The sequence below is a fragment of the Anneissia japonica genome, unplaced genomic scaffold (assembly GCF_011630105.1).
Source record: "Anneissia japonica isolate Jap-2015-1 unplaced genomic scaffold, ASM1163010v1 scaffold199_len4679917_cov187, whole genome shotgun sequence".
Lineage (NCBI taxonomy): Eukaryota > Metazoa > Echinodermata > Crinoidea > Comatulida > Comatulidae > Anneissia > Anneissia japonica.
In genome coordinates this window covers 2,231,712-2,245,373 of record NW_022686322.1, presented here as the reverse complement: position 1 = coordinate 2,245,373, position 13,662 = coordinate 2,231,712, and the positions used below count along the sequence as shown (strand labels likewise).

General features: G+C 35.1%; 1 protein-coding gene across 2 annotated transcripts in view; it reads left to right on the top strand.

Annotated features, from left to right (window-relative positions):
- The first annotated feature begins 5,501 nt into the window (after positions 1 to 5,501).
- The window catches only part of LOC117115584 (clathrin heavy chain 1), a 28,853-nt gene continuing 20,692 nt past the window's right edge, over positions 5,502 to 13,662 (top strand). Inside the window, exons 1-3 of one of the 2 annotated variants that reach the window (XM_033259446.1) lie at positions 5,502 to 5,895; positions 10,024 to 10,231; positions 12,698 to 12,966. In XM_033259446.1, the coding sequence (XP_033115337.1) occupies positions 5,857 to 5,895; positions 10,024 to 10,231; positions 12,698 to 12,966 (516 nt within the window). In that variant the 5' untranslated portion in view covers positions 5,502 to 5,856. Of the gene's footprint in view, positions 5,896 to 10,023; positions 10,232 to 10,507; positions 10,726 to 12,697; positions 12,967 to 13,662 lie in introns of those variants that run through there. The other variant, XM_033259451.1, reaches the window with a different exon arrangement.

Here is a 13,662-nt window from a genome sequence, read left to right as displayed (position 1 = left end):
AACGTTTGAAATTTACAACTTCTAACCAACGTCGGCCCAACTGTTGTCACCAACCTCCACTAACATTTACCGACGTCGGGCCAACAAAGTACTGTGACGTTGGGACAACGTCTATAATCACATCCTAATATTTACAACCTCTAACCAACGTCGGACCAACGGTTATAACCAACCTCCATTCCAAACGTTTACCGACGTCGGGTCAACAGCGTTCTGTGACGTTGAGACAAGGTCTGTAATCACATTTAATATTTACAACCTCTGGCCAACGTCGGCCCAACGGTAGTAACCAACGTCTATTTCAAACTTTACCGACGTCGGGCCAACAAAGTACTATGACGTTGCGACAACGTCTTTAATTACATCTAATATTTACAACCTCTAACCAACGTCGGCCCAACAGTTGTAACCAACCTTCACTAACGTTTACCGACGTCGGTCCAATAAAGTACTCTGACGTTGCAACAACGTCTGTTATCACATCCTAATATTTACAACCTCTAACCAACGTCGGGTCAACGGTTTTAACCAACCACCATTTCAAACGTTTACCGACGTCGGGCCAACGTACTGTGACGTTGAGACAACGTCTACAATCACATCTAATATTTACAACCTCTAGCCAACTTTGGGCCAACGGTAGTACCCAATCATCTTTTTAGTAGTTTGCCGACGTCGGGCCAGTAACAAATCGTGACGTTGTACCAACGTCCGTAGTCAGAATGAATATTTACGAAGGCTTACCAACGTTGGGACTACATCGGAAAATCGACAAATATATTCATACGTTCGGCCAACGTGAAATTCCAATGTTGGTTTGACGTTACCTCTCCGACCAAATTTTGCAACCAAACACCAACGTCGTACCAACGTCAGATATCTGACCCCGACGCTTACCGACGCTTGCCAACGTTTACCAACGTCGTTCCAACGTCGCTTTACTAGCTGGGCAAAGTGCGGCCCGCCAGTGATTTATTTTTTGCGGCCCGCGAAAATGAATTAAAACAACCCTATGTGTGCGGCTCGCTAAGCAACATTGGCTAGAAAACACCTTGTTTTTTATGGCCCGACACCGATCAAATGTAAAAAGTAAAATAAACTGAGAATAAATTGGTGTAAAAGCAGTTATTGGAGGTGACGTAAATGTTATAACAGCTGTGATGCATTTAGTTCGTTCTAGGTTGTTTCATGTTCATCAGAAGAGCGCTATAAAATTTCGTTATTGACTCTCACCCGATATAATGTGTTAAGTGTTAAAAGCGTGATAGCGCCCTCTAATCAAATTCGTACTACTGTACTGTTGGACGAAGAGGGTCCAAACCAATTGGGGCTGACTGAGTTTCGGTCAGGTTCCGAATAAAAACTCCCCGGTACCGCCCACGGGGGGAGAGGTTTATGGCTATGAATGGCCAAAACTGTGCTTTTAGACCACAACTCTCAAAACAGTGCACCTTCCAAAAATTGTTTCAAAGTACGGGAAAGTTATCTAAAACGTTGACTGCATATGAACAATAAAGGGCCTAATTAGTTTAAATATTGTTTACGTAAACTACTGATAAACAAATGCTCAATGGACGAATATGTCTAATTATTCTATATAGGCTAACTAGCCATTAATAAAAACAAAATTACACTCCGAAATAGATTATTGATACTTCCACAAAATTACAACTGGAAAATCCAAGAAAAGAAACGTGCAACTATACTCTCAATGGATCATTGAACCGTATGACAGCTTGAATACAGTATTTTAGATTTTGCCAACAAATGATGGCAGCAGACCATGGGGTCAATTTTACGGTCGGGGCCCGTTTTAGACACCTTTCCTCTGCATAACAATCTTTTAACACAAAACCAATTGGAGACCGAACACCGAGACCACATATAGGGCCTATGCCCCAAATGTGGTCTTGAATCGCGGACGACGGACTGCGAACGTATATGGGGATTGGCAATCGATATAGTTTTTGGATAGGCAAATTATTATTTGTGGTCCGACGACCTGGCGTCGTTGTCCGACGGGAAGAGGAATTTAATGACACAGGCCCATACGCAGGGGTACGTACGCCCCTCCCCCTCAAATTATCATAGGTCCAAAATGTTAGGGGTAGAAAATTGAACTCACACTCGCACATTCTAGAAATCCATCCACCAAAAGTCCTTGACCAATTAGAGTTTCCAACTGTTTAACAAAACAGAGTCTGGATTTTCGAGAACAATCTCGCTCGTTTTGATTCGACTGTGTAGAATTTTCTGAAGTCCTGGAGAGGGTGGGGGTTAGGGTGATGGGGAATGTCTTATATGAATTAAAATATGTACATAAAAGTGACAAAGCAATTGTCTTTATTGTATTTGTATTACACAGAAATACTTCAGTAGTATAATTCATACTTTAATAGAAAACTTTTTTTAACTTCTCGGGAGGGGTAAGCTGGTAAGAGTAAGTATTTTTGATGAATTTTATTAAAATTCTAATTGTCAAATTAAATCACAATGAAAAGCATTTGCAAATTATGATACGGTGCAAGATTTCCTGGCATCAGTAGGTGAAATATTCTTGCTCAACTTTAGCTCTACGTACTGAAGCAAAGAGCATATCCCCCAATGGGACACGTATCAAGAGATTTAACTTAAAAGAAGCACAAAATGCATCTTATTATTTTTGGAAAATGATGAAAATGGCTTTAATACGACAGAAGAATTGAAAAACTACTATACTAAGCTTCCGCTGGGTTTTTTTTTTGTTTTTTTTTTTTTTGTTTTTTTTTTTTGAACAAATAAACAGCCCTCCTCATTCACAACAGCCTATTTGTTCACATATTGATAGAACAAATTTAAAATTCCATATCGTTCTAAAAATCCCAAGATGTAATGAAAAGTTAACAAAAAATTTCAAGATCCCAAGGCCTTTTTGTCATTGAACATCACAAGATCTTGGGATAAATCCCAAGCAAGTGTCACAATGGCATCTAGGTGTATGTCCAAAAGTAGGGATTTAGTACTCGATCTCGATTTATTCACGAATCTTAGAGTGCCATTTCCGGCCATCTAGGAGTACCATAATTATAATTTTAAATTTAAATATAAACCCTCCATCTGTGAAAATCCTTCCCTCCCCATCCCCCACTCCTCATTTTCTTAATCTGTCATTGAAAAACCGTTTAATACTGCAGATATAGCATATTCAGAATCAATTAAGGCAAGAAAAAATATCAAAAATGTCTGAGCGCGAGGGGGCTCTGCACATCGACCCTACGGGCATCTGCGGCCCCCAGCCATTTTGGTCCACTCTCCACAAATTCGTACCCACTCAATAAAAATCCTGCGTACGGACCTGAATAGTAATAAAAGTACCGGTACGGTACCAGATGCATTTATAAAGCGCATAATGCATAAAGACTTTATATGCGCTAGACCTTCCCCTCCCCTCCCCCACCCCCACTGGCGTCACCATTGTGTGGCCTGGACTGATTACCGATAATCATTGAAAATACTATGGTTTTTTAGGCTTCAAAGTTTGACAAAGTGGCAATAGCTACCTCTTTCAACGGATTACTTCATGTATCTTCAAACATGACCCTGTCTTTGCCCGTCGGGAAATATAAGAACAGTGTGAATGGTTTCGAGTTGACTAATTCTGTATTCGTATGCCTACTTATTGGTTTGATTAGGCATAGAATATACCTTTCCGGAGTGTCAATCAAACTTAACAACTGACCAATCAGAATAGTTCTAGGAATACGCGCGCACTGTTTCACAAACACGTGTTGTCCCACAAACGCACGTGTTTGCGTATGTTCATGTCTCGTGTGGGACCTTAGCAACAATATCCAAGGGGCGGGGCTTAGCGGAAAGGTCCATTTAGAAAAATTGTAACCGTCAATATATCGACATTTAAAAGTCAGGCCCATATCCAGGTTTTTGAATGGGGGGTGGTGCGTTTTGCGAGCGCAGCGAGCAACCAGGCTGGGGGCCAGAGGGCCGCCCAGGGCCCCCGGTTGGGGTCCAGGGGCCGAATATAGGCGCCGGAAAAATTTGCTTTCTTACGTCCTAGTAGACTAATTTGAAGGCATGTTAATCTCTATAATATATCCGTGAACACAGCGATAGGGCCTATCAAAAAATTACCAGTGGAGGACATGAAACAAGCAAATTGTTTTCCAAATGAAAAATACTACAGTACTGTATAAATTCGTAACCATTACGAATAAAAATTCAAAATCAATTCTGCTTTTAAATGAATAATAACAAAGTTTGATATAAAAGAGTGGATTAAAAGCGACTGTAAATGAGCTGATTCAAACAACTAGAAGCATTGAAACAAATTAATCAACATTTTTATTCTTGGCATCGACAGAAAACATATAAAGAGGTATAAGCATAATTTTACTGTATGTATACGCTATCTATCCATTGAACCCGTGACGGGGTATACTGTATAAAAGGATCATCATGATGAGACCGTATGACTCGTCTCAGGGTATTTCTGAGAGCGCTAGGAACGATTATACAGTACTTGTCTAAACCGGAGTGTCATTCTAGCATTTTGACTTCATTGCTATACACTGACATACCGGCTGGTAGTTAGGGGAAGATACACATAGACGATAACGTACATATAACGTGTGTATGTTTTTTGTGTTATGATGCTGGCAGTTGGCGTGTGGAGTCAGCGCTCTAGTATTCTTATTGTAACTGCACATTCATACAATCTTAATACTGTACTGTTATGTGATTCATTTTATAATGATTCTGGGAACAAGGTCACATTTTTTTTGGTTATAATTAGTGGACGTTTTTCGATTTGGGGGGTGCGTACGCACCCAACGCACCCCCTGGATACGGACCTGAAAGTCAACGCAATTAGTGAAAATAATACATTAGGCCTAACCTGGCAACATTTATATATTTTAATAAATCCACTATCATGATTGACATCTGTTTTTTTTTCACATTAGGATTGAAAACTTGGATGGATGGATGGATGAATGAATGAGTGAGTGAATGAATGAATTCATTAATTAAGTAAAGAAAATAACAAATAAAAAAATAATGAAATAATTGAAGTACTGAAAAGAGAAATATACAAATAATGAAATGAAGATAAATCAAGAAATAATGGAAGTGAAGAAATGATTTAAATTAATAATAATGTATATGAGGAACCAATCCGATAAAGGGGAAAAAACATTCGATAAACATCACTGTAAAATATTATCGAATCGAAACAGCTTTCTTGAAATGAAGAATATTTTCAAACGGTTAAATTTATTAATGAATGTTTGTTTCATGCTTGAAACACGGTGAATATGTTGTTATAAGCTACTGTATCCGGATCTGCATGCTACTACAGAGTATTAGTACTGTTACACTCCATACGAACTTCCAGCCAATTCCGGAAGTTATTGCGACTCATTAACATATAACTGTTGTGTAGTCCTCTGCGTCATATTCCTGAAACCCGTCACCAATGCATGTGGCATAACAAATAAGTTCGATAGCTAAATTGGTGTTATTTGAATATTTATTTCATATTTCATCCCATTCTGTAATGGATTAAATATTTTGTAAACTTTTATAAAATATTTGGTTGTATAAGGGCAGATTATCTGGATTTGGTCATTTGAATTGATTTCAGAGATTATTTACTGTGATAAGGAAGGCTGATCACATCAGGGAATAATAATTATTTGCTTCCCACCGGAACTACTTTCTAATGCCTCTCGCATGTTGGCGGCCATTGCAGGCCTACGGATATTCAAAGCGAAAGATTATTGAAGTCTCATTCGCATAAATAGATCCTTATTGATAGGTGAGAGTACAACATTAAGTAATTGGAAACTACAAATAAAGGCAATGGCACAGTTGCCTATTCGCTTTCAGGAGCATCTACAGGTTGGTATTTTTATGATCGTTTTAGTTTAATTTAGAGTGCTTGCTCACAAGACCTGCCTCCCACCGGCGCACGGCTTGCACTGAGTGATACACGCCCTCCTATATAAATTATAATAGCGACCCTCTATTGTGAGGTGGCACCGGCCGGTGTCTGGACCTCATGTAAATCCCAGAAAAATATTGTCATTTTGTCCCGTGCACATACAAATTGTTATATAATATCTGGTCTAAGTTTAGGGTATACAAACGCCTTTTCATAAATATAATTTCATGACTAATCTTCAAAATATTCGATTGTGTAGGCTAGCCTAGCCTACCCATTGTCATGTGATTACAATATTTTGTGTTCCCTTTTTATTATTTTCTCTAGACAACTCTGAATTTATTTATTTTCCTATAATATCAGTAGCCTTACTAATATATGTTAACTGCTACATATTCCAAATGCATCGCCATTGTTTTTCTCTCAGTCTCAGTGAACATATTTTTTTTAAAAGCAATTACACTCATCATCATGATATTGTGACTGCTTCTTTTCTTCCATAAACCAACTGAAGTACGTTGCTAATGCTGCTGCCTGTGCCTACCTCTTGGAAACCACAGAGCAGAATAGGCCTACATTCCTTTGGAGTTTCAGCCTTTTGTGTTGCATGATTCAGGTCTATAAGAAAAACCTCCCTTTTCACAACATTGCTAACAAACTAGTTTTTAAAATGGCTGTGATATTATTTTTATCTGTTACATTGAGTAATTGATTAAACTTGTCAAGTAATTATTTAATTTGATTAAAAAGGGAGGCATTTAGATTAAACTATATACAGTAATATGTTTTTATATTTCATCATCTACATTTATTGACTGTCAATGTTTCTGGTTTGTCACTTTAAAAAATAAACAATAAAACTACTGTATATATTGCTGTACAAGTGTACAGGAAGAAGGATGTCAATTATTTCCTACTGTACCTAGAAACATTTAAATCAAGTCTATATAGTTTGTGTACTGATTGGCTTTTGTGATTTAATGTATAGTCGGAAGTCATTCTTGAATTATACAAACCAGATATCAATGGGTGGTGGGGACAGAAGGTCAAATTTGTTTTGTCTTTATAACACCGTTGTGGAATAAATAATTTAGCATCCAACATCTAATAATTAGTTTAATACATCCATTAATTGGGAGCAGTGTCTGTGTATGTTTTGTACCATTTAAACACTGAACATTTATTACTTTAAATAGTATTTTAAAGTCATTTAAAAATATAAATTATTATATATGAACTGTTAAGTGCATGCTTGTGTACTGTTTTTCTGTCCATGAAGATGATTGTACAACCAATTGGGATTAAAGGTGGTATGTACAGACCATGTAAACTGAGATAAAATTTGGAACTTTGATGCTTAAATAGTGTAAACCTCTGATATACCTTGTTGGCCTTTGCTGTTTATCATCATTTTATATACGGTTAGCAATCAGATACATGTCAGGCTTGACCTACTGTACAGAGGTACAGTATTTAAGCTGTCATTAGCCAAATAGCCTATCCAATGTCTGAATTTTGTTAAATATTGTCAGTGTTCTCCCGAAGCCGTTTTACCTGTCAATTTTACCAGTAAAAATAACTGACCAACCAGTAAAAATTGTGTGTTGGTAGAATAAAAAAGTACATTATTAGGCCTAGGTTGACTAGGCTGCCCTTCTTTCAATAAACAAACATCATTTCTTTCCAGGCCTAAGCTATGATTACGTATTATTGTTTTTTGAAGCCATTTAAATCCACTTAAAATTGGTAATATCTGAAGTTGTGTGCGCTTAGCTGGCTCTATATGGACAAATTTACCAGAAAAAATTTTTTAATTGGGAGAACACTGATTGTCATTCAAAATTAGCCAAAAAGCTAATGGAATTAAAGCTATCATTGCTTATATTCTTTTATTTTGGCTAATAAAATTTATATTTGGCTAATTATTTTCATACCAAATTACAGTAGCCAAATTGCTAATGTTTATTTTGACCAGCTTAACCCCTGGTAGTACATACAGTATACTGTGGTTTAATGATTAACTTTACTCTAAACATTAACACAGTTGGTCCATAAAATAGTCATTTATTGGGAATTAACAAAGATTTGTAATTAATTGAATGTCAATTGTCAAGGACAAAGTGATGCATTTGTCATGCACTGAGTCATGACTTATGTATAAATATTAAATTCTAATGTTCTATAATAGGCCTACTGTTATGTGAATGACCATGCCAAAGAGTACTGTACAAAAGATCTATTGGTTTTCTCTGAATTAAACGTTGATGCAAAATAATTAGTTGGTCATTGATAGGTATTGATTTCTGGCTTGGGCATCAGCACTTTAATGTTAATTAGTTTGGTTAATACTGTACCATTGGAAATATCTAAGGAATAATGGTGTTTATTTGTTTTATTAAAAAAAATGGAATGATGGACATAAAAAAAACCAATATTGATTTCATATTCTCAATTACATTTACAATTTAAATAAAACTCTGCTCTCTCTTGTCTGAATAAAATAAATGATTAAATAAAATAAATGTGTGTCTTGATGGCATTAATTGTCAATTATTAACTTCTATCTAATGCTTGTGTTACAATGATTACACTGTAGCTGTGTACAGGACAGAACACCAACGATAGCCATAGGTTGTCCAATTTTTGTTGTGGATCCATGTTTTTGATGAGTGTTAAGACTTTTAATGATAAAAACCGGGATTCCCCTTTTCTTGATTCATTGTTTAATTTGTCATACATTAATTATCCGATTGCAGCCAATGACTACGATAAATTATCTTCTTGCAATCTACACAGTTTCTTATAGTATGATAGTGAATCTACAGTAGTTGATAATGACACAGTACAAGTGTGAATCAAAGGGAAGTATTGCCAGTTATCGGGGCTTTACTACAAACCTTTTTTTTCCATCAGTTTTATTTTTAGAATCATTCTGTAAATTATGAATGAAATTATATCCTTGTATGAGACAAAAGTAGGTATATAGTAAAATGGGGTTTACTTACAGTATATACTGTAGTACATGTACTGTACATATGACTGATTGTCCTGTATCCTTGGCTACTGTAACGTGTTATTACAATGCAGTTGTACAGTAGGAATCACAATACACATCTCATTTTATCCCTATTACTATAAGTCCAAAGGCCTTGCACATTTGGCATTATTAAATAATTGCAAGAATATTCAAAAATATAGGACATTCATACACTGATGTATGTGCTTTAATGTTGCAAAAATGAAATGTATTCTGTTTTACATTTCCGCTATAAATTAGGAAGGGATAAAATATTACTCTCTCAGCATGCCACATGCTCTCTTCGTTAAAAATGTTAATTCTGGCTTTAGAGAACTAAGCTGTTAAAAAAATTATTTGGCTGTGCAGTTAGTTAAATGAATAATAAAAATTACAGGCTTTTAAGAGTGTACTGTAAACCCTGTACTCTAATCCTTAACTGATTTAGGAACCAGCTGGCAAATCATTGCACTGGGATCAAGTCATGTGATTGTGACTTGTGTAGATGTCATGATGTGACTTGTTGATGTCATAATGGATAATTACAGTACTTTACTGTATAATAATTTCATTGATCATTAAAGCTAAATTGCAGACTGTTTCAGAACCTTTTGAGTTTAAACTACAGTAGAATTGCAAAACAGAAAAGGAAGGAAGTACAGTAATTAGTTTTACTTAGCATGGAGGTAGTAGTAGCAGTAGAGATTCTTTGTGGGAGTCCATTGAGTAAACAAGAATGTGAAGTTCTCATTGATTTTGTGCATCAGTTGAAATTTATTCTCATTGGTATTTTGAATTTTTCCCTACTTTTTTTGGTTGTTGTCAGTGTCATAATGTGTATTGTATATAACATATACAGTATGTGAACTTGCAAAGTTTATATTGACTCTATTGTGAACTGGTTGATGTATTTTTCTATTTCGAGTATGGTTATATGCATTGTTTGTATATGAAAATAAGATAGGCCTACTGAACTGACCTGCTGTAGATTTTAAGATGATACACAATTACATATGAAATTCTATTTTAATTAACATGTTTTAAGTAAGCATTTATTTTCATTTCACAGCTCCAAAATGTGGGCATCAATGCGGCAAACATTGGGTTTAGTACGCTTACGATGGAGTCGGACAAGTATATCTGCATACGGGAGAAGGTGGGCGAGCAGGCACAGGTTGTCATCATTGACTTGGCCGATTCGTCAAATCCGATCCGACGTCCCATTTCAGCTGATTCTGCTGTTATGAATCCTGCTAGTAAAGTTATTGCTTTGAAAGGTAATTTATCATTGCATATGCGAAGTAGATAGTAATCCTCATCACCATTAATTTGTTTATTGTCATTAAGTTACAGTATGTGAACTTGCAAAGTTTATATTGACTCTATTGTGAACTGGTTGATGTATTTTTCTATTTCGAGTATGGTTATATGCATTGTTTGTATATGAAAATAAGATAGGCCTACTGAACTGACCTGCTGTAGATTTTAAGATGATACACAATTACATATGAAATTCTATTTTAATTAACATGTTTTAAGTAAGCATTTATTTTCATTTCACAGCTCCAAAATGTGGGCATCAATGCGGCAAACATTGGGTTTAGTACGCTTACGATGGAGTCGGACAAGTATATCTGCATACGGGAGAAGGTGGGCGAGCAGGCACAGGTTGTCATCATTGACTTGGCCGATTCGTCCAATCCGATCCGACGTCCCATTTCAGCTGATTCCGCTGTTATGAATCCTGCTAGTAAAGTTATTGCTTTAAAAGGTAATTTATCATTGCATATGCGAAGTAGATAGTAATCCTCATCACCATTAATTTGTTTATTGTCATTAAGTTATTATTTTATCAACATTGTTTTTATTTTTGGTAGTCTCGTCAGAATCATCATTGTTTTTGTGTTTTGATTATCACCGTCCTCATTATTTTTATATTGTCAATGTTTGCATTTTATTTATGTTTTGCATTTTTTAATATAAGTATTGTCATTAATTTTGTGTTTTTCTCTTCATTTTTTTTTTTTTTGGTAATCATTCTTGTATATACAGTTACATCTACTGTTGAGAACATTACTGAAATGTATAAATAATGTCAATTTTTTTATATACCTTTTTGCAACATAATTTTTTTAAAATCATTTTAATGCAACTGTTGTAAATATACTCACATTCAGAAAAAAAAATCAAACTACAGTATATCAACGATGTACAGTATAAAAAAATGTATACGATAATACTGCAATAGTGGTAGTAAAGTCCACAGTTTGGACTGTACTGTTTAATATAATTTTTTTGTACGTGTTCCCTGATATGCAAAATACTGTGTGCACCTTCAACAAACCAGAAATATTCCAATTACAGATATGTGGATGCATCAAACACTAAAATTGATTTGCAAGCATCTTAATTCCTCTCAGGACAGAATGCTGTCTTTCGTGGCTACAGCATACAGCTTTTGTACTACAATGTTAATGTGCAACATATCATTAGTGTTGAGAATTGGTGACTCTTTTAGCACGATCAGAACATGCACGGCTCAAAGGCTGATGTAGAAACATCTGTCAAGAGGTGTAAAAAAAAATGCTGATTAGCACAGTAAAAGGCAGAAATCTTAGCAAAAGTGGGTGTGCTCAGGATAACATAATGTCTAGACATTACTGTAAAACATTGTCTAGTCAAGTCTGTCCAATAATTTTTTTTCATAATGCTTTTATCATTATGGTGACCTTTTTTTTGTAAGATTACCCATAGTAATTATACACATGTTTGTTGATGGTATTTTTATAGGTAATAAAATTTAACAATTGGCAATCAAATCGGTAATGATAAATAATGAAAATCACAATACAAATAATTTCAATTGCCAGATAATGCCATTAATCTAATTATAATTGAACTCCTAATATACTACTGTATACAGTTAATTAAGATAAGATACTCTTTATTGGTGTATTTACATATAACAATACATAAACAGAAATTTTCATTGAATCTGGCATAAACAATTAGAAAATATCACCAAACAGATCAATATTACACTAAACAAACATCAAATTACAATATGCCACTACAGTTTCTATCTAATTTTTTTATCTTCTTAGGTATATTGCAGTAACAGTTTTTTTGTTTGTTACAAATTTGCCCCTCTGCAAATTTGCTTACTGTTCTTTATAAATTTGACTTTACCTCCCGGTAGTATTATTTAACTTTTTGTATTCTCTAAGGTAAATGCAATAATAATTTAATTACTCTATTTATTGATTGGTGGTTAAAATAAAGTTAATAAATTTAATAAACCATATAAACAATAATTACCTTATTGTACGTAATGCCATTATTGTAAATCTCTGTGGACTATTTGTTTTCTGTTAAGTGACCGCCCACTATAAAAGCAACACACCCTGGAATTACTTATTTTTGTTGGCAATTTCACTTTACCAGATATACTGAAAAAGTGGTCTATGACACAATGCAGTTGAATAGACACAAATTGTCTTTGTTGTTGTCATTTCTTTGAGTTTGTTTTTGAATTTTATGGACTTATAAATATATAATATATTTTTTTAATATATAATATATTTTTTTTGTAACTCGTATTCTGTTGATTGAATATAAATAATAACAATGTTATAAATGATAATAAAAAATATAATAATATAGTGATGTGTACATTTTTATAGTGGTATGGTGCCTAGTAGGTAGTATTGGTAGTTAATACTATGCATTATATTTTTCTGCAGCTGGTAAGACACTTCAGATTTTCAACATCGAGATGAAGAGCAAAATGAAAGCGCACACCATGACGGATGATGTCACATTCTGGAAGTGGATCAATGTGAACACCATTGGTATGGTAACAGACACCGCTGTGTACCATTGGGGCATGGAAGGCGACTCGCAGCCGGTCAAGATGTTTGACAGACACTCCAGTCTAGCTGGCTGTCAGATTATTAACTATAGAACCAATCATAACCTCAAGTGGCTCTTGCTTATTGGCATATCTGCACAGGTGTGTTGTTGATTTTTTAAATATTTATAGTATTTTTAGCTCTGATGAAAAGCTCTAGAAACACTCGGCTGATTGATTAATAGATCTTTTTGGTATGGGTGGCCGTTAGGGCCAATAAACTGTACTGATTCTATTGTACTGCCCTCATCAGAGCTTTCGAGATTACGAGAAAGATTGATTGATAATAGATCTCTTTTGTGTGGACGGCCGTTAGTGCCAATGTACTCTACTGCCTCTATTATACTGCCCTCATCAGAGCTTTTGAGATTACGAGAACTTGTTTTTTAACCATTAATTTATAGCGGGTGACCCTTCCCATGTATCATAAGTGTGGCTGATATTCAGGGGCCCTCTTAAATAAATAAAATAATGTGATCTTTTTTATCGCGCCTAGGGAGTGGAGTTGTTTTTAGTTGTGAGAAAAAGTCCTGCTTTCAAAGGAGTTGAACCTAGGACCCTGGGATTATAAGGCAAGATTTTTGGTGGAGGGAGGAATGAAAATAAAAATAAAATTTTGTTTTATTTAGCAAGTGGTTTTGCCAAAATCATCCAGATAGAGGAGAAAGTGAAAATAGAATTTTATTGGTGAATGTAAAATAGGATGGTTAAATGCTTCAAATTTATATAAGTAGGAAGAAATATACATATCTTATCTTTGAAGATTTCAAGACAGCGGAGGATGATTTTATTTTTTTC